The sequence below is a fragment of the Mya arenaria genome, chromosome 8, assembly GCF_026914265.1.
Source record: "Mya arenaria isolate MELC-2E11 chromosome 8, ASM2691426v1".
Lineage (NCBI taxonomy): Eukaryota > Metazoa > Mollusca > Bivalvia > Myida > Myidae > Mya > Mya arenaria.
In genome coordinates this window covers 72,888,588-72,910,076 of record NC_069129.1, presented here as the reverse complement: position 1 = coordinate 72,910,076, position 21,489 = coordinate 72,888,588, and the positions used below count along the sequence as shown (strand labels likewise).

The following is a 21,489-nucleotide window of genomic DNA, read 5'->3' as shown; positions in this document are numbered from 1 at the left end:
ATTGTGTTTTTAAACTCAAAACAACAACAACTCAACACGGTATGCTTTAAGGTATGTTTGGAGTAAACCAGTCTCTTTCAGTATAAGGATATGTTCAACTGTGTAATATTTATACAAGTATGTGCACTTAGCTTAAAAATGCTCTAACTTTATTTCTATAGCATGATCTGTTCATTTAAGATCGCATATATCGTTTGTGAAGGTTTTTCCAAGCGGTATATCATGACTTGTAACTAGGTAAATTTAACCTTGGACTGAGCCAGCAAGGACTTGATGTTGGGCTCCGTTCCGTCATTTGCCAGCGTCTGCAGCCACTTCCGGTACTTTTTGTTGAGCTTGTAGCGGTTCTGGATGCACACTTGGAACACAACAACTGAAACAAAACAGTGCGGGCATCAGCTACCACGTACATATGGGGCCTATAAAACCCATTGTCTTTCACAGGCAAAACTGACGTCTTGTTGTATGAACTGTAAGTTTAGTTATCTACTTTGAACGTGTCATGTACCGAGTAACGTTTGGTTTTAATGTTGGAAACAGCCTAAAGTGGGAATTTAATTTCGTTAGAATTCGTATACTAGTATATTATATTGATGTTTTGCTTCAAAGCTGCGCAAACCAGTCTTATTGCATAAGAACATGTAGACAAAAGAAAGTTTCTCCAATGTCATTTTAAATGTTAATCTTCCCATTAATTCATATTATGTATTGTTTTCCTTATAAATCGCTTATTTGCGGAAGGACTACTTATGCAATGTTGGGACTCATAGGCCAATTACATCCATTAAACTACCAAAACCCCGCCAGAAAACCACTTCACTGCAGCTGTGTTATAAAAATGGCATTTCATAACTTTATGACAGCAAAAATAAACAAAATGATCGTTCTGTAAAAATAGTGTACTTCTAATCTTAAAAATGACCTTCATACCGAAGGGTGAATGCGAAAAGGTTCTAAGTGACATTAAATAAAGAAGAAGATAGAACCTTTTCGCTTACATCCCACGATACGTAGAATATTATATAAGGACTACATTTGCAGACGAGAGACAGTGTGTTGTTTTCAATGTTGTATTTTGAAATCTTGTTTAAACTGTACAGTTTTAATCATTGTTTACATATATTGTTTGAAAGTGTTTTTACTACAAGATAGACGTGTGGTACATGTTGATATAAGCATGACAACAGATCATGGGCGTGTGAAAACATTATTCCTTGAAACCACCATGGAGCACTTCGCTCCCATTTACCTAACCGCCTGCAAAAACAATCAATCTTAATCTATGATAATGGATCTTGTTTTTCGACTTCTGTTTTGAATATTGACAACTATGTTTTCTTTTGTTTCTAAACAAGTGTCGTCATTTGAATGGCAATACAATAGATTGAAAGATGCTGTTTTTAAGGAAACGCAAAACAATGGCATCCATATTTCTTCTTCAAATAGTACATAAGTCAATAAGATAAGCGCCAACGTAAGTTTCTGTACGCTAAAATAACTTTAAGTCTTCGTACATCATGTGATACAGAAAATAGAAAAAATAGTACGTACCGTGTTGATTAGGAATGTTGGTTGGTCGGTTTCTGTCCTGGTTTGAATAGATGCATAGGCCATTGTCAGTCGCACTGAAATAACATGAAATAAAAGTATATACTAGTAACTACAACTACTGGCTCACATTACAGAGGCAAAATCGGGTCTGGGAAGGGCTTAAATCGGTTGTGGGAACGGTTTATATCGGCTATGGGAATGATTTATATCGGGTATGGGAACGGTTTATATCGGTTGTGGGAACGGTTTTTATCGGGTGTTGGAACGGTTTATATCGGGTATGGGAACGGTTTACATCGGTTGTGGGAACGGTTTTTATCGGGTGTTGGAACGGTTTATATCGGGTATAGAAACGGTTTATATCGGGTATGGAAACGGTTTATATCGGGTATGGGAACGGTTCATATCGAGTCTGGGAAGGGCTTAAATCGGTTGTTGGAACGGTTTATATCGGCTATGGGAATGGCTTAAATCGGTTGCTGGAACGGTTTATATCGGCTATGGGAATTATTTATATCGGGTATGGGGACGGTTTTAATCGGTTGTGGAGACAGTTTAATTCGGTTGTTGGCACTGTTTTTATCTGGTGAGGGAATAGTCTATATCGGCATTGGGAACGGTTAAAATCGGGTGTAGGGATGGTTTATATCGGCTACGGGAACGATTTATATCGGGAATGGGGACGGTTAATATCGGGTGTGGGAACAGTTGTTATCGGGTGTGGGAACGGTTTTTATCGGGTAAGGAAATAGTTTTATATCGGATATGAGAACGGTTTATATGGGTATGGGAAAGGTTAATATAGGGAATTGGAACAGTTTATATCGGGTATGGGAACAGTTTATATCGGTTATGGGAACGGTTTATATCGGGTGTGGGAACGGTTTATATCGGGTGTGGGAACGGTTTATATCGGTTTAGGGAACGGTTTATATCGGTTGTGGGAACGGTTTATATCGGGTGTGGGAACGGTTTATATAGGGTATGGGAACGGTTTATATCGGTTGTGGGAACGGTTTATATAGGGTATGGGAACGGTTTATATCGGTTGTGGGAACGGTTTATATCGGGTGTGGGAACGGTTTATATAGGGTATGGGAACGGTTTATATCGGGTGTGGGAACGGTTTATATAGGGTATGGGAACGGTTTACATCGGTTGTGGGAACGGTTTTTATCGGGTGTTGGAACGGTTTATATCGGGTATAGAAACGGTTTATATCGGGTATGGAAACGGTTTATATCGGGTATGGGAACGGTTCATATCGAGTCTGGGAAGGGCTTAAATCGGTTGTTGGAACGGTTTATATCGGCTATGGGAATGGCTTAAATCGGTTGCTGGAACGGTTTATATCGGCTATGGGAATTATTTATATCGGGTATGGGGACGGTTTTAATCGGTTGTGGAGACAGTTTAATTCGGTTGTTGGCACTGTTTTTATCTGGTGAGGGAATAGTCTATATCGGCATTGGGAACGGTTAAAATCGGGTGTAGGGATGGTTTATATCGGCTACGGGAACGATTTATATCGGGAATGGGGACGGTTAATATCGGGTGTGGGAACAGTTGTTATCGGGTGTGGGAACGGTTTTTATCGGGTAAGGAAATAGTTTTATATCGGATATGAGAACGGTTTATATGGGTATGGGAAAGGTTAATATAGGGAATTGGAACAGTTTATATCGGGTATGGGAACAGTTTATATCGGTTATGGGAACGGTTTATATCGGGTGTGGGAACGGTTTATATCGGGTGTGGGAACGGTTTATATCGGTTTAGGGAACGGTTTATATCGGTTGTGGGAACGGTTTATATCGGGTGTGGGAACGGTTTATATAGGGTATGGGAACGGTTTATATCGGTTGTGGGAACGGTTTATATAGGGTATGGGAACGGTTTATATCGGTTGTGGGAACGGTTTATATCGGGTGTGGGAACGGTTTATATAGGGTATGGGAACGGTTTATATCGGGTGTGGGAACGGTTTATATAGGGTATGGGAACGGTTTATATCGGTTGTGGGAACGGTATATATCTTCTAGATATACTCGCGAAATGCCGTCGTTTTATTGATGCATGCGAAGTTACATCAAGTCGGCTGCCACTCATTACACATTCCTATTACATTACATATTCGAGTTTTTTTTATCAAAATGTCCATGTTATTCCTACAAAATAGATTCAAAGGGAGATACAAATGCCATGTTACTGTTAAACTGTATGCAAGGAAAATGTTTTTGAATTTATACGAATACTTGTGCACGCGCTCTTACACGTAAAAATCATGAATTCGTGCATAAACTAGTAATATGTTCATCTAAATTCAAAACCATTTTTTGCTCAGATTAAAGCTAGTTCTAGGTTCTTTAACCACATTTTAAGGTGTCTACAACTTCTTGCTATGGAATTTGGTATGGCTAAAGTACATGTGCTCGGGTAGGTACAACAGATCAACCGAATTGGCCCGCGATGCCCCTGTGTAGCCCTTTCAATGAAACATAACATTCGTGTAAATATTGAATTTATCTATGTAAATACAATCTTAAGAACACGACAGGGCATACCCCACCGATCTAATGTTAGGATACAGTGTCATGATATTAAGCAAGAAAATAATAAATCCCCTCCATTTTATGTTAGGGTACTGTGTAATGCCATTATGTAAGTACATGGCATACCCCGTTCCTCTAATGTTAGATTCAGTGTACTGCTACCCCCTCCAACTAATGTAAGGATACAGTGTTGTGCCATTATGTAAGGACATGACATACCCCCTCAAACTAATGTAAGGATACAGTGTTGTGCCATTATGTAAGGACATGACATACCCCCTCAAACAATGTAAGGATACAGTGTTGTGCCATTTTGTAAGGACATGACATACCCCCTCCAACTAATGTAAGGATACAGTGTTGTGCCATTATGTAAGGACATGACATACGCCCTCAAACTAATGTAAGGATACAGTGTTGTGCCATTATGTAAGGACATGACATACGCCCTCCATCTAATGTTAGGATACGGTGCTATCCCATTTTGTAAGGACATGACATACGCCCATCATCTAATGTAAGAATACAGTGTTATACCATTGTGTAAGGGCATGACATACCCCCACCATCTAATGTAAGAATACAGTGTTATACCATTGTGTAAGGACATGACATACCCCCTTATCTAATGATAGGATACAGTGTTATACCATTGTGTAAGGACATGACATACGCCCTCCATCTAATGTTAGGATACAGTGCTATCCCATTTTGTAAGGACATGACATACGCCCACCATCTAATGTAAGAAAACAGTGTTATACCAAGAATATAAGGACATGACATACGCCCTCCATCTAATGTAAGAATACAGTGTTATACCATTGTGTAAGGACATGACATACCCCCTTAGCTAATGATAGGATACAGTGTTATACCATTGTGTAAGGACATGACATACGCCCTCCATCTAATGCAAGAATACAGTGTTATACCATTGTGTAAGGACATGACATACGCCCTACATCTAATGTAAGGATACAGTGTTATACCATTATGTAAGGACATAACATACGCCCACAATCTAATGTAAGGATAGAGTGTTATACCAAGAATGTAAGGACTTGGCATACGCCCACCATCTAATGTAAGGATACAATGTTATACCATTGTGTAAGGACATGACATACGCCCGCCAACTAATGTAAGGATTCAGTGTTGTGCCATTATGTATGGACATGACATACCCCCTCCGACTAATGTAAGGATACAGTGTTGTTCCATTATGTAAGGACATGACAAACGCCCTACATCTAATGTAAGAATACAGTATTATACCAAGAACGTAAGGACATGACATACGCCCTCCATCTAATGTAAGGATATAGTGTTATACCAAGAATGTAAGGACATGACATACGCCCACCATCTAATGTAAGAATACAGTGTTATACAATTGTGTAAGGACATGACATACGCCCACCATCTAATGTAAGAATACAGTGTTATACCAAGAATGTAAGGACATGACATACGCCCTCCAACTAATGTAAGAATACAGTTTTATACCATTGTGTAAGGACATGACATACGCCACCATCTAATGTAAGAATACAGTTTTATACCATTGTGTAAGGACATGACATACGCCCACCATCTAATGTAAGGATACAGTGTTATACCAAGAATGTAAGGACATGACATACGCCCTACATCTAATGTAAGAATACAGTGTTATACCATTATGTAAGGACATGACATACCCCCACCATCTAATGTAAGAATACAGTGTTATACCATTGTGTAAGGACATGACATACCCCCTCCATCTAATGTTAGGATACAGTGCTATCCCATTTTGTAAGGACATGACATACGACCATAATCTAATGTAAGAATACAGTGTTATACCAAGAATATAAGGACATGACATACCCCGTTCCTCTAATGTTAGATTCAGTGTACTGCTACCCCCTCCAACTAATGTAAGGATACAGTGTTGTGCCATTATGTAAGGACATGACATACCTCCTCAAACTAATGTAAGGATACAGTGTTGTGCCATTATGTAAGGACATGACATACCCCCTCAAACAATGTAAGGATACAGTGTTGTGCCATTTTGTAAGGACATGACATACCCCCTCCAACTAATGTATGGATACAGTGTTGTGCCATTATGTAAGGACATGACATACGCCCTCAAACTAATGTAAGGATACAGTGTTGTGCCATTATGTAAGGACATGACATACCCCCTTCATCGAATGTAAGGATTCAGTGTTGTGCCATTATGTATGGACATGACATACCCCCTCCGACTAATGTAAGGATACAGTGTTGTTCCATTATGTAAGGACATGACAAACGCCCTACATCTAATGTAAGAATACAGTATTATACCAAGAACGTAAGGACATGACATACGCCCTCCATCTAATGTAAGGATATAGTGTTATACCAAGAATGTAAGGACATGACATACGCCCACCATCTAATGTAAGAATACAGTGTTATACCATTGTGTAAGGACATGACATACGCCCACCATCTTATGTAAGAATACAGTGTTATACCAAGAATGTAAGGACATGACATAAGCCCTCCAACTAATGTAAGAATACAGTGTTATACCATTGTGTAAGGACATTACATACGCCCATCATCTAATGTAAGAATACAGTTTTATACCATTGTGTAAGGACATGACATACGCCCACCATCTAATGTAAGGATACAGTGTTATACCAAGAATGTAAGGACATGACATACGCCCTACATCTAATGTAAGAATACAGTGTTATACCATTATGTAAGGGCATGACATTAGCCCTCCATCTAATGTAAGAATACAGTTTTATACCATTGTGTAAGGACATGACATACGCCCTACATCTAATGTAAGAATACAGTGTTATACCAAGAATGTAAGGACATGACAAACGCCCACCATCTAATGTAAGAATACAGTTTTATACCAAGAATGTAAGGACATATCATACGCCCTCCATCTAATGTCAGGATACAGTGTACAGCCATTATGTAAGGACATGACATACGCCCATCATCTAAAGTAAGGATTAAGTGTTATACCATTATGTAAGGACATGACATACGCCCACCATCTAATGTAAGAATACAGTGTTATACCATTATATAAGGACATGACATACGCCCACCATCTAATGTAAGAATACAGTGTTATACCATTATGTAAGGACATGACATACACCCACCATCTAATGTAAGAATACAGTATTATACCATTATGTAAGGGCATGACATTAGCCCTCCATCTAATGTAAGAATACAGTGTTATACCATTATGTAAGGACATGACATACCCCCTCCATATAATGTAAGAATACAGTGTTATACCATTATGTAAGGACATAACATACGCCCATCATCTAATGTAAAAATACAGTGTTATACCATTGTGTAAAGACATGACATACCCCTCCATCTAATGTTAGGATACAGTGTACAGCCATTATGAAAGGACATGACATACGCCCACCATCTAATGTAAGAATACAGTGTTATACCAAGGATGTAAGGACATGACATACGCCCTCCATCTAATGTAAGAATACAGTGTTATACGATTGTGTAAGGACATGACATACGCCCTACATCTAATGTGAGGATACAGTGTTATACCAAGGATGTAAGGACATGACATACGCCCTCCATCTAATGTAAGAATACAGTGTTATACCATTATGTAAGGACAAGACATACGTACTGAATTTAATGTAAGGATACAGTGTTATACCAAGAATATAAGGACATGACATACGCCCTCCATCTAATGTAAGAATACAGTGTTATACCATTGTGTAAGGACATGACATACCCCCTTATCTAATGTAAGGATACAGTGTTATACCATTGTGTAAGGACATGACATACGCCCTACATCTAATGTGAGGATACAGTGTTATACCAAGAATATAAGGACATGACATATGCCCTACATCTGATGTAAGGATACAGTGTTATACCAAGAATATAAGGACATGACAAACGCCCTCAATCTAATGTAAGGATACAGTGCTATACCATTATGTAAGGACATGACATACGCCCTCCATTTAATGTAAGGATACAGTGTTATACCAAGAATATAAGGACATGACATACGCCCTCCATCTAATGTAAGAATACAGTGTTATACCATTGTGTAAGGACATGACATACCCCCTCCATCTAATGTAAGGATTCAGTGTTATACCAAGAATGTAAGGACATGACATACCCCTTATCTAATGTAAGGATACAGTGTTATACCATTGTGTAAGGACATGACATACGCCCTACATCGAATGTGAGGATACAGTGTTATACCAAGAATGTAAGGACATGACATACGCCCTACATCTAATGTAAGAATACAGTGTTATACCATTATGTAAGGACATAACATACGCCCACCATCTAATGTAAGGATAGAGTGTTATACCAAGAATGTAAGGACATGGCATACGCCATCCAACTAATGTCAGGATACAGTGTAGAGCCATTATGTAAGGACATGACATACGCCCATCATCTAATGTAAGGATACAGTGTTATACCATTATGTAAGGACATGACATACGCCCTCCATCTAATGTAAGAATACAGTGCTATACCATTATATAAGGACATGACATACACCCACCATCTAATGTAAGGATACAGTGTTATACCATTATGTAAGGACATGACATACTTCCAACATATAATGTAAGAATACAGTATTATACAATTATGTAAGGGCATGACATACCCCCTCCATCTTATGTAAGAATACAGTGTTATACCATTATGTAAGGACATGACATACGCCCACCATTTAATGTAAGAATACAGTGTTATACCATTGTGTAAGGACATGACATACACCCACCATCTAATGTAAGAATACAGTGTTATACCATTATGTAAGGACATGACATACCCCTCCATCTAATGTTAGGATACAGTGTACAGCCATTATGAAAGGACATGACATACGCCCACCATCTAATGTAAGAATACAGTGTTATACCAAGGATGTAAGGACATGACATACGCCCTCCATCTAATGTAAGAATACAGTGTTATACCATTATGTAAGGACATGACATACGCCCTCCATCTAATGTAAGAATACAGTGTTATACCATTATGTAAGGACATGACATACCCCCTCCATCTAATGTAAGAATACAGTGTTATACCATTATGTAAGGACATGACATACGCCCTCCATCTAATGTAAGAATACAGTGTTATACCATTATGTAAGGACATGACATACGCCCTCCATCTATTGTAAGAATACAGTGTTATACCATTATGTAAGGACATGACATAAGCCCACCATCTAATGGAAGAATACAGTGTTGTGCCATTATGTAAGGACATGACATACGCTCTCCATCTAATGTAAGGATACAGTGTTATACCATTATGTAAGGACATGACATACCCCCTCCATCTAATGTAAGAATACAGTGTTATACCATTATGTAAGGACATGACATACCCCCTCCATCTAATGTCAGGATACAGCGCTATGTTATGCCATGTTATGACATAATATCAAAGAAACAACAACCGATTAATACGTCTTTTTATAATCTAGACAATAACCCCAAATGTTTTTGAAAAAAACAGTTGTGAAGAAAAAAAGACATTCTCCGCGGTACATTCCGTTATATGTTTTGTATACGTTGTCTGTAATGTTTAGAAGACTGTCGATGATGAATGAGCTTGCTATAATGCGTTTGTCTACGGTGCATAATAACAAAAAAAGTTTTTTATTGTGCTGTTAAATGAGAGCAATGGAGGGGGCGTTTTACGACAGGAATGATATCCCTGTCAAAGACGTAGGGTTCGACTTTCTATCATAAAAATGCTGTTGAAGGGAAAAGTGGTTCATTGATGTTCCGCAGGAATCACATGTTTATTTCTTTGTTTACAAGAATACTGGCGGTCAGTTCAAGCTTTCTTTAATGATTGGCATATGCCTCACGGAATCTGAATTTCACTGACAACTTAATAAATTAAGGATAAAAGCAGTTCGGAATCAATCGTTAGAACACCGCATAATTATGCGTATCTGTACGAAACTGTAGACGGAAGAGACATACATTATGAACGAATTTCGTTTCAGTAAGATCTGGATCGCTGACAATTAAAATCAAAATAGATGATATAAAAAACTCAAAATCGATTATGAAACCGCCCTGTAATTTTACGGAAAAGGATTGTTTGCAGTCGACTTAGCCAAGAAGAGACAGATTAAGTTGTCACTTATACAAATATTGTCATTCAAAGTCTGCATCTGCATTGAATTGACAACAAGGTGTAAACCAGAAATAATATGACATGATATGTCTTGGGGCCATGGTTACGAACAGTCTAAGTCTGAGTTCAGACCCAAGTGGCAAAACAGCAAATCTTTCTTCCATTGTAACTTTCCTTCTAGTTGAGTATCAAGAAATTTTCTGAATTTAATTTCAATTACATTTTGAAATTGTACATGTTTATACATTAAAAAAGGAATGGAATAAATATGATTCTTTGTTAATTTAAAAAGTGCTTCTCTGAGTCTAGACTCAGACTTGAGACTGTTCGTAATCATCGCTCCAGAGAAGTCCGTAAATGGGCGTACCTCGACTGTTCACTGTAAACGTAGCCCTCGGTTTCCTCACAGTACAGGCAGATGTAGTCACCTATACACAGGTACTCGCCCATCACCGGGTCCTGGCTGTACTCGTTCAACTAAAATATACAAACACATACATTTAGGAGTGTAAAATAGATGTCTCTACTTTTTCGGGATATCATATGGCCTTCGACCTTTATCCAAAATGGTTTGTGAACGGATAACAGGGTTTTCTTCTATACCGTTGGAATAACTGCGATTTAAAAGTCGATCGATCTTGTATCTAACACACATAACATATGTTCAATTTAGATTGCCCTTTTGTCGATGTCTAACCAAAACATGGAATGCGCAAATACGAAGTCAAATAAGCTGCAATTTATGCTTCAAAATCTTAATTATAAGGGAGTTAACTCTAGAACCTTTAATCCCTTTTCGGTAATTCTACGCTAGATTTCTTTTATTTGGCGCTCCCATTCATTGCTAGAATATAAGTCCCGGGAGCGATCGTCTAATATTTTACCCTCCCTCCCGCCCTGTATTAATATTGTATTGTGTTTTATTCATATTTCCCCGATTTAAGGGTGATCTGGCTGCTATTGTTCTGTATCATATGTGTGTAATAAATATGCAGCCTTTTTTTGGCCAAAATAAAATATATTTTCAAATCATGCGTTTTAAATATTCCTGACATAATTGTACATTCATCGATGGTCGAACAAAGGATAACAAAAGGTAAATATCTGTTTTAACTAGACCTTTGACTCGCCGTTCCCAGTGGATGACCGCTTCCCGCATGGATACTGAAGCTTATGATGATAGAAATGGAACGGATTTTAATATCCGTTTGAGGGGGTCGATATTCTGACAATTGGTATGCACTTAAAAACGAACATTTCTGACAACTGTTAACAAGTTTTGAACAAATAGCTGCAGGTAAATGAAAATTCAGTTAGAGTGGTGATGAAGATAACATATTTATGGTCTTGTCAGTAATTAAATACATATTTTGATGTCCTTAAAATACTGTAGATCAGAGCTCTTTGGTGAAAAAGGTGGAGGTATTAAATTCAAAGCTGACTACAGTATGTAAAACTTCATACATTTGTTTAAAACTTGTATAAGTTTTCTGAATTCTCCATTTTATTTAGTATGCATATGTAGCGTGGGTGTACTAAGACAAAACCACTCAACTTCGGAGTTCGAATATTTATTTATACGTAGTCGAACGAAACCTAAAACATATAATAAAACATATAAAAGTATATGCTAACATAATCATATTATTAATAACACCAAATACAAAGACAATGGACAGTGATCGGTAAATATATCAAGGGAGACTTCGCGGTTAAATACATAAAACATTCTAAGAACTATGAGCAATAAACTTACCAGGCACGTCTAAATAATAATTAAATATGAATGAATATTTCAGCTCAATGATAAGAGCGAATATTAAATAAATAGTAACAACTGTTACAATTGAAATCTTGACTTGCGTCGATGATGATTCAGAACAGAATGATATATGTGTATATATAAATAAGGGCGTGTGCAATGAAGCGGGAAAAAGGGGAAAAGGCATTATGAACCAATCAATCACTCTATAAATTTAGACAAACTCGCATAACCAGTATTCACGCTCTGACGCACTCGGACATAGACGGACATTGACGGACATAGACGGACAGTAACGCACAGAGGACAATAACTACGTAGCACAACACTAAACACGACGATACACAAACAATACAAAACGATATACGATATAGAACCATACCAAACACACAAACTAATAAAATACTGAAATATGCACCTTGCTACACATATTTAAATGAATTGATTGTTTTATGATATTTACTTGATTAATGATATTGACCAAGCAATACACATTTTGGCTGACCTAATCTAAACCGAACATTAAAACCAATTTTGGCTACTGAGGGTAAATTACTCGATTTTTTTACGTATACTTAAAAGAATTGAGCAGAAAACAAACACACTTGTCTTCAGTAAATTTCAAAGAACAGAATTGAGTTCGTTGCGATAATCATGTAACAAGTGTTGACGCTCTTCAATAAGGAGAAGATCATATCCGGTCCACATGACGGGTGGGGGTGACTTTTAATCCTTGTTGTAAGTAAGATTATCAGATTATCCGTATTGTCAACTTTGTGGCGTAGGTGCAAAGGCTTTATAAATGGCGTTAAAGAGATAATTGCAATTGACCTGGCGTTGAGCCACCCGGATATGGACATGCATACAGGCGATAAGTGGAAGTCACAGGTTGACCCTGGGGCCGTATAAGCAACTTAGAATGAACTAAAGTTTAAGATCAGATACTAAGTGTTTGGACTGTATATTTAGCTGACCAATAGGCTGAAAGGAATCACTGAATCATGCCTAAGAATTGGGAGAAGATTAATATTGAATACTGGCCAAGCAAAACATGAGTTCGTTCAACAAGGTAGGCTATTATCGAGGGCGGTCTTCATCCGACTATCGAATCGGTTAAATACCCTTCAATTTGTTGATATGAAAATATTCAGGTACTGCTATATTATATTTCGTCAGATATGTTACTGTCCATGTGCTTATATGCCCGATACCTACATCTATCACGCAATTCATTACTTATTTTTACACCAACAGTTCATTATTTCTTTCCAGAATTGTTAAAAAAAACTAAATTTTATTTTAGAAAACCTTCCAGTTATTCTTTCTCAACTCTTCTTTAAATAGAACGTAACCGGAAGCAGTACATTATATGACGTCACAATAACGCTGGGAAGTTTAATCACTACAAAACCTGTTTGAACGTTAATTGAAACCCTAATGACAACAAAACATCTAATAAATAATAGATTTACACTTGTCTTTATAGTCTGCTGACACAAACAAAAACAAGATTAGCAAATTATAATAGATATAAAAATGCGACGATTTGCGATTCGAACATATCCGAAAATGTCAGTGCGTTCATCGGAAAATATTCGCAGTTGCCGAAATGCCTTTCATTTAAGGAATGGAAGTTCGGTGTCAATATTGACTAATAAACACGTGCAAACAAAGTATGAATGTGGTATATTGAAAAAACCCTTCGGTCTGTTGATGGGCGCTCGAGTTTTTATTGCAAAAACAAAACACGGAGCAAACTCCTTTCACGGTTTGAGACGGATTGGTATTAACACTGGTACACTTGGCCACCATGTTCCAGTGTCCAACATAGTTTCGTCGACCAGGCCCAATTCGGTCACGAGTTATGTTCCCTTAAATGTATCTTTACTTTAAAGCTATATGGGGGAATACCGAGCGTGCCTGATCGGAATTCCTTATGAAACTAAGTGCACGCTATAACATCAATACACACATTTATATACTGTGTCAAGCCGGTATGCGGGAGTAATTAAGTTAAACATTGAACCAAAAATACTCTATCGAAAACTTAACAAAAGTCATTGGCGAGTTTCAACAATATGCATAAACCTTCCATAATAGCATCGAATGCATTCAATAGTAAACAAGAATAGCTATTGGAATGTACAAAACTAAGCTAGTTACCAACCTCCTCACTGCAGTCCGATATATTCCAAGATTTCATTTGCATGATTATAGACTTCCGAATAAAATACAATTGTTTCTTAGAATGTTTTCATTTCATCTGTTCACTGTGTGACTACCCTATATATATGTAAATGAATGAAAGAACTACAAAAGCCTGTTAGCAGGACATCAGTAATGAGCACCAGTCTTTAGCACTGATCGAAATTAAGAGCTTAACAGTTAACAGAGAAAATGGCCGAATGAAGCTGCTCTTTGGCTTGAAGCAAATTAACAGACAAATATTTTACTTGTTAAGAAGATAATTGTATTGTCTTAAGAAACCTCTGTAATCAGTTCGATGGTGTGATGTACTTATATTCAATTATACGTGTGTATTGATGTGACCTTATCAGTCATTATCGGTGGTGATGGCCGAGTATCAGACTCTTCATCAGATGGGGTCACCGCCCCGCCACCCTCCCCCTAACACTCGTCCATATTCACCATTACCCGGCGCTTTAAAACTCTTTAAAATATATCTTACTTGTTCATCAGCACGACCTAAAATATGTTTTAACGTTAATATACCACCTACAAAGAATAAGCGTTACTTAGGGTGGAGGAACGGTCAAGTTAAAACAAACACTACTTGTATATAAAACATGTGTCTAGATAGCCCTGTTGCCTTCTTCATTTATCAATGAAGGAAAACAGCATAAACACTCAATGATTTGACCTCTGAACATGCTAAGAATGCCGACAAAGAATGCACTTGTACATATGTATGATCACAAGATACAGATCACCACATCGACGATACAGATCAGCTACATTGTTCAATCGGGCTGGCCTGTAACAGGCTTAATACACCCACCATATGTTGCTATTGTTAGAACAGAGCTGACTATTACACGGACTCTGTTAAATAGACTTAATGCACCAGTCAATTGTAACGCCACCCCCCCCCCCCCCCCCCATGTCCGGGTTTTTTATCGGGGACAGCCGATCGGGGACAGCCGGGGAAAAGGGCCGTCCAGGTGGCCCCGCAGTGCCGGGTGAATGCGGTGGTTCTGTCTTCGCGCCAGATATAGCGGGGAATGAGTCTTATCAGGGTCCCTGCGTTGCGGGGGCATTTGGCGGGGATTTAACAGCAGTTCACCCCGCAGGACGGGGATTTTACCCGGGCTTGGCTGACCGAAAGTCAAAGCCCCCGCTATTCCCCGGACCTGGGGGGGGGGGGATTTGTTACAATTGACTGGTGCATTATTACAAGATCTTAGGTAAACAATTTTGTTACGTCACCTTCATTTTAATAATTGCATGAAAAACGAGAGATATTTGAACGATATCCATTCCTATTGAACATAATTAGACATTAGCAACACTAGCACAATTTAAAACACATCAGAATTTTGAGAAATATTGTTTAAATTTCAGTTTAAATTTGCTTCTTTTATTAATGGTAATCTGTGAGAAGAACAAATCTGCAGAAAATACAAAGAATGTGGGAAACGCACGCTAATCGATTGCAGTTTTTAAAAGATAAACAGGTAAGAATGAGAAAGCATACAAAATATATCAGACACCAGAAAAAAAATCCGACTAAATGACGCAAGAACATGCTTAATTAATTATACCACTCAAGTATTTACATATCATTCATTCAAAGCGCATCATCAGAATGGAAACATACCAGCAAGATTGAGAAGGATAATCAAACGGTTAATAACCCGTTGAATCTTCTCCAACTTCAGATTCACTGTTTTAATGGCAGAAAGAATGTACCAATTTAAACGTAGTTACACGCATTGTGCTGATGAATGCAATTTTCTTGTTCTCCCATGTGTACTATTGGACACTTCTATCTAAAAGCCAACATGCGTTTATATCTCTTGAACTCCTCAATTGCAACTTATATTTGAAATCAGTGCATTATAAGCTCTCCTGTATATATTCATGTTTTTTTTAAATTGTCTGACCTTACATTAACCCTCCGACCTTGTTGTGGCCGCTGCGGCTCAGTTAAACCTCTTTAGATCTATATCGGCAAGTGCATGGCGGTGTTGGTCAATGGTTGGAACCACATAGCCACATGCATATAGTTCTCGATTTTATAAATCATCAAAATGAGCCCATTGATTTTAATAATACTGATATATTTTGTACGTGAAAGCTTAATTAATTTGCATGAAAGTCCGCGATTCATCAATAGAGTAATGATTGCAATGTTATACTATATTTAAGTATTTTGTTAACCACTTGTTTGTGTACTTTTCACGTTTTAATGCATAAACCTGGAACGATCATCAAGGTACTTATCTTGTTGTTTTCTGCGAGGCCGGTCAAGGTGATCGCATTTGGAATAAAATGTGCATTTCATTCCAAGAACTAAATCACTGAACTCAAGCGGATAAGTTGGTACGATTTGTTAAACAACTGCCAAAAGTCATTAACTTAGATGTGTTTATCCGTGCTTGATTCAAACGTATTTGTAAATAACAATCTGTTATTTTCGTTTCTTAAATGGTTTCAAAGTTTTGATAAGCAATAGAAATGCTGTAACTTACCATAGAAATGAACTAGACAGTTCAGGAAAACTGCAGCGAAATTTCAGGGGCCATGATTACGAACAGTCTTAAGTCCAAGTCTGGACTCAGACTCAGAAAAGCATTTATATGAAGGAACAAAAAACATTTTTATATCATTTTTTTTTTTACAAAAAAATATATGTTACTAATAAAACAAAATTCAAATAGTAACATATTTCAGCAAATTTCACCATCACTGCTTTGCAAGAAGGAAAGTTACAATGAAATGAAGTTTTGCCATATTGAGTCTTGAGTCTGAACTCAGACTTGAGATTGTTCGTAAGCAATGCCACATATATGAGTATATCACTTACTTTAGTTTGACTGCCCATGTCCGGGATGGAATCTGACCTTGGCCGAATTGACATTGACCTTGTCCTCGTAGGCGCGGTCAAACGTCGCTCCATACTGTCCTTTATAACTATCAGTTAGTTTCTTGTTTGGTATTGTTTTTAGATAAAACTTTTTACTTTATTCTACTGCTCGCAGTTTGTCAAGATAAATACAGTTTGAAAACCAGTTGTTGGTGCGGCTGTTTGGGTTCGTTGTATAACAACAATCACATTAATACCAAATATAATCAACGGGTGAAAACCAGCAACCCAGATATGTTGTTTTTTCTCATTAATCTTTAATAAATAAATTAAAACCTGTCAATTCATATCAGCAAATTGGCACTGAATTTGTCCTTCATATCATCATTATTGATTTGATTAAAGACACCGGCGCTCAAGGCTTCGTTCCTTAGGGACACAAGTATCTGCGACACACTGAGTAATTGACACAAAGATTCCATTCACTAGCAAAACTTTATATTGATAAAAGAAAATGCATTTTTGTATTCGTATTTGATATTTTCATATTTCATTTGAAATGTCTTCAGTTCATGAAAATATCCTTACGAAACGACATGCAGAATTCATTCTGAAAGACAATTACGACTTCCAGAAATATACACAGGAAATCTTTTATTTTCAAGAAGCTCTACTTATCTGCGCAGTTTATTCAAATGTCCTCATAATAGAAGTATTTTAAACACTTAATAGCCAGTTTATTTAACGACACAACTGTTTGCCATTCTGTTCCTTCGTTTAGTCGTTTAATGCCTTGAGGCTGGCAATAAACAAGCATCAGCATGCCTTAACTACAAGCACTGAAGATGTTATAAGAACAAGTGTCAACACACTGTAAGTACAGTTTCATTTTTCTGTAAGTAGTGTGCAGAAAAAACCAAGCAGAGGTATTTACACAATAAGACAGAAAATTTGTGATCTATTGCCAGGATTCCAGAATGGGATTTAAACACTGAGCAGGAGTACTTTCTGGAAGTACTGAAGTCAATTACATGTTTTATTTATGCAACATTTATCTTTTCAGGTCTTGGCAAGAGTAAGAGAGTTATTGTTTTGTTATTACCGGCACGCTACTGAGGAATACACAATAAGCCCAGAGAATGGGGGGCATTCATGGTTAACAACCTATGCTTTGTCCGAAGATTGTTAATGCAGAATAATGGGCTCTTCACACACTCTGTTTCTTTGATATCAACAAGATGATGTGCCTTTTCAGATCAATATAATAATTATGATAGCAATTATTGCTAGATATAATGTTTAGTATAACCATCCTTTGCGTTGCCTTCCCACGTCTTCAGCCAATACTGCAGTATAAAACCGGTTAATTCGTTGGTTTGGTTTGGTTAAAATAAGTCGAAATGTTTATTGATTGGTCAACCATGACTGTTGACCAGTTAAATTGCTTGCATGTGCAAACTTTTTAAAAGATAACATACGGGTGACTTATCCAGTTTATACGATTGGCCCGGGTCTCTGCCTAAGTTAAACCACTTGTAATGCAATCACCGGTTTTATGTGACATAAATAAGATAGTTAACTAAAGCCATGGCTTTGCTCAGAATCGCGTTCCCTACTTTATTAGCTAAAATTATGCATTTAACCCTCTTTTTGTGAAGTCTTTGATACCCTGAACACCCTAGTTTTATTACTTCACAGAAACAATAGCGTAATGAAATCAAGAAGAAATCAAATGTTATTGCGCAACGCAGCTAAGTTTGCAGGTAAACTACCAATAAATTCTGAACACAGATGGCTTGATGAAAACCGAGTATTTCTTACGCTGTTAATAACGCATGTCGGAGATGCAAAGATATTATTTTCATAAGTTCCTCAACGATAGGATGATCAAAGACTGCCTCAGAACGGTATCGCATGATTTTGTCATCAGTCGAGTCTTTTTCTGTTTACTTTTGTAGTCGGGACCGGAAATTAATTAAGGATATTGCATCCGGTTTTCGATTTTTTGCGTCATGGTTTTGTGGGTTTTTTAGATGTTAATATTATATAACTGTAGGTAATCCGTATTTTGTATTTAGAACGATGCGTAGTGGTCAGCATAATATGTTGTCAAAGGGAGGGAAGTATTCTCAAGTTATCCAATGAATTGTTTTCGGTAAATCAGCGGTCAACCGTTATTGAATTTAATGAGGTACAGCGGTACATATGAACTGTAGCTGGTCCGATTAGTTGGTAGTTTATATCATATAATGTAGACCACTATAAAATGTTAAAGATTGTTTGTATGTAGTTTTATGGGAGGGTGATGCACCGCACCATTTAATTTTGTAAGTACTTTCTGCCACTCTTCAATCATTCGTCGTATACCGAGAAAGTTATCTCCGACATGATATAAGCACCTGTTGCACTGCTATAAATGTTTGCATTGATCTATGAATTGTTAAAGTTTTGCCAATAGCAGCATTAAATATTGAAGATACCAGTTTTATTGTTGCTGTACCTGGAATTTCAGACCCTCATAAATATGATAATAAGATATCGTTGTACAGTGCTTGGTCAAACTATAAATAAGTATTTCTTTCTATCCATGTTTATAGTAATTAAAAATTAGGAATCCACCCATCAGAAAATCACATCAAGATGCGTCATCGCTTTATTTTAGACAGTATTTATTTCAATTAACATATACAAGGTATTTTAACAACAATACAAATAATAAGGATTTGGAAGTTACTAAAATCTTATGTAAATTCCTTTCCTAAGCGTCATCGCTTTATATACATATGTCATAAAGAACAAACACTTTCCACCAAGAACCCACAAAGGGAATGTAAATCGTTTACGTTCTTCTTTTTTTACAAAGGAATCGTTTTATCAGAGATAAACGTCAGACGAACTCTATTCAATGGATTTCGGTAGAACAAACAAGCCTTCTTGTAAATCATGCCCCAACCCACGTTATTTCATTTACCCCTCTATTCCAAAATTGGTTGACCCAAGGGTCGTCCCTCAAAGGATACATTTCAATCAAAGCTCCGCAAATCAAGGATTTATTAGATAAAACCGTCGTTAGATTAATTAGATGATCGTTTGTCAACAAAAAGATGTACTGGAAACAACCCAATCTGCAATTGGAATGAATTAACTGCAACTGGAAATAATGCGCGACTAATGGGAAAAAGTAGACTTCATTTCGCAAGAACAAAAGAACGATTTTGCGGAGTCTTATTTAATCGACATGCTATGGGATTAGTTTTAGAAAGAATCTTTTTCTGTTATGATGTCGGTACATTCAGCCCAACACAGCAACGTCTAGAAAACATATTTAGTATAATGTATAACAAAAAAAGCCTTCGTGATAAATTTTATTCCAATCAACGATGTTGGGAACCAAACGACAAACAGTGTATAATACTAAATTCTTGTTTTATAGATTCAACATTCAATACTTATTTACCAAAACACCCGAAAACCTTTGCCCATGTGGCTCAAAAGATAAATAATTAAATCGTTTCAGATGGTAATAGATTCAAATATTGCAGTTTGAATTTGTGTTTTTCATTTGAACTGAGATCACCAACTTGAAAAGACCCATTCTGAAACTTTCAACACCAAAGATCCTGTTTGTAATAAAACAATGCATTTTACGTATCATTTATCTACACATATAGATCTTTTAAATTGTATCAAAGTATACTTGGGCGTCAGCCGGCACCACACATTGACACTATTGTATATAGTGGGGTTTAAACCAGGGCTTAGAAAGAACGGTGTGGTGCAAAAGAGGGACAGGGTCATGCTAAGGGTTAAAAAGAGCACATTGTACGAGGCTGAAAAGATTGGAGTTGTTTTTAATTCAATCAATATTAAGTTTATACTGACCAAAACGACAAGCTTGTTTGCATTTCTAATCATTTTGTTAGTTTGAATCAAAATAAAAGAAATAATTGTCAGTCATTTTAATTCTACGAAGCCGTGCTGGTCTCCATGGAGGCGGACGAGCGCTACCTAATAAAGAAAAATGTGCCATAAAATCCTTCTGTAACTCTTAAGCTACAAGCCTAATGTAAAAGGCGACTTTACGTCTAAAGTAAGGTTCTAACTTAGAAAATTACACTCAACTAGTGTGCTCCTTATCAGATTGTAATCGTTATTTAAACAATTATGTAGGTAATAATTACTCTGATTGTCTTAACAATGTGCAGAGTACTTTATGTCCTAGCTTGTTATGTTCAAAGCGAATTGAGTTGTCTATTTGTTAATATTTTCATAAGCTCTTGCCCTCAAGATTTGCTAATTTAATTTTTTGACGGAGATTTACTATTATAAAACATGTACCGGTAATTTTACCTTATCAT

At 37.1% G+C, this 21,489-nt stretch overlaps 1 protein-coding gene across 5 annotated transcripts in view; it reads right to left on the bottom strand.

The window, feature by feature from the left end:
• Nucleotides 1-21,489, bottom strand: part of LOC128243363 (inositol 1,4,5-trisphosphate receptor type 3-like) — a 136,415-nt gene that overhangs the window by 72,278 nt on the left and 42,648 nt on the right. For 4 of the 5 annotated variants that reach the window (XM_052961102.1, XM_052961104.1, XM_052961106.1 and 1 more), the window contains 3 exons: nt 10,690-10,799; nt 1,552-1,625; nt 249-373 (listed from right to left, as the gene is read on the bottom strand). In XM_052961102.1, the coding sequence (XP_052817062.1) occupies nt 249-373; nt 1,552-1,625; nt 10,690-10,799 (309 nt within the window). Of the gene's footprint in view, nt 1-248; nt 374-1,551; nt 1,626-10,689; nt 10,800-17,131; nt 17,956-21,489 lie in introns of those variants that run through there. The other variant, XM_052961103.1, reaches the window with a different exon arrangement.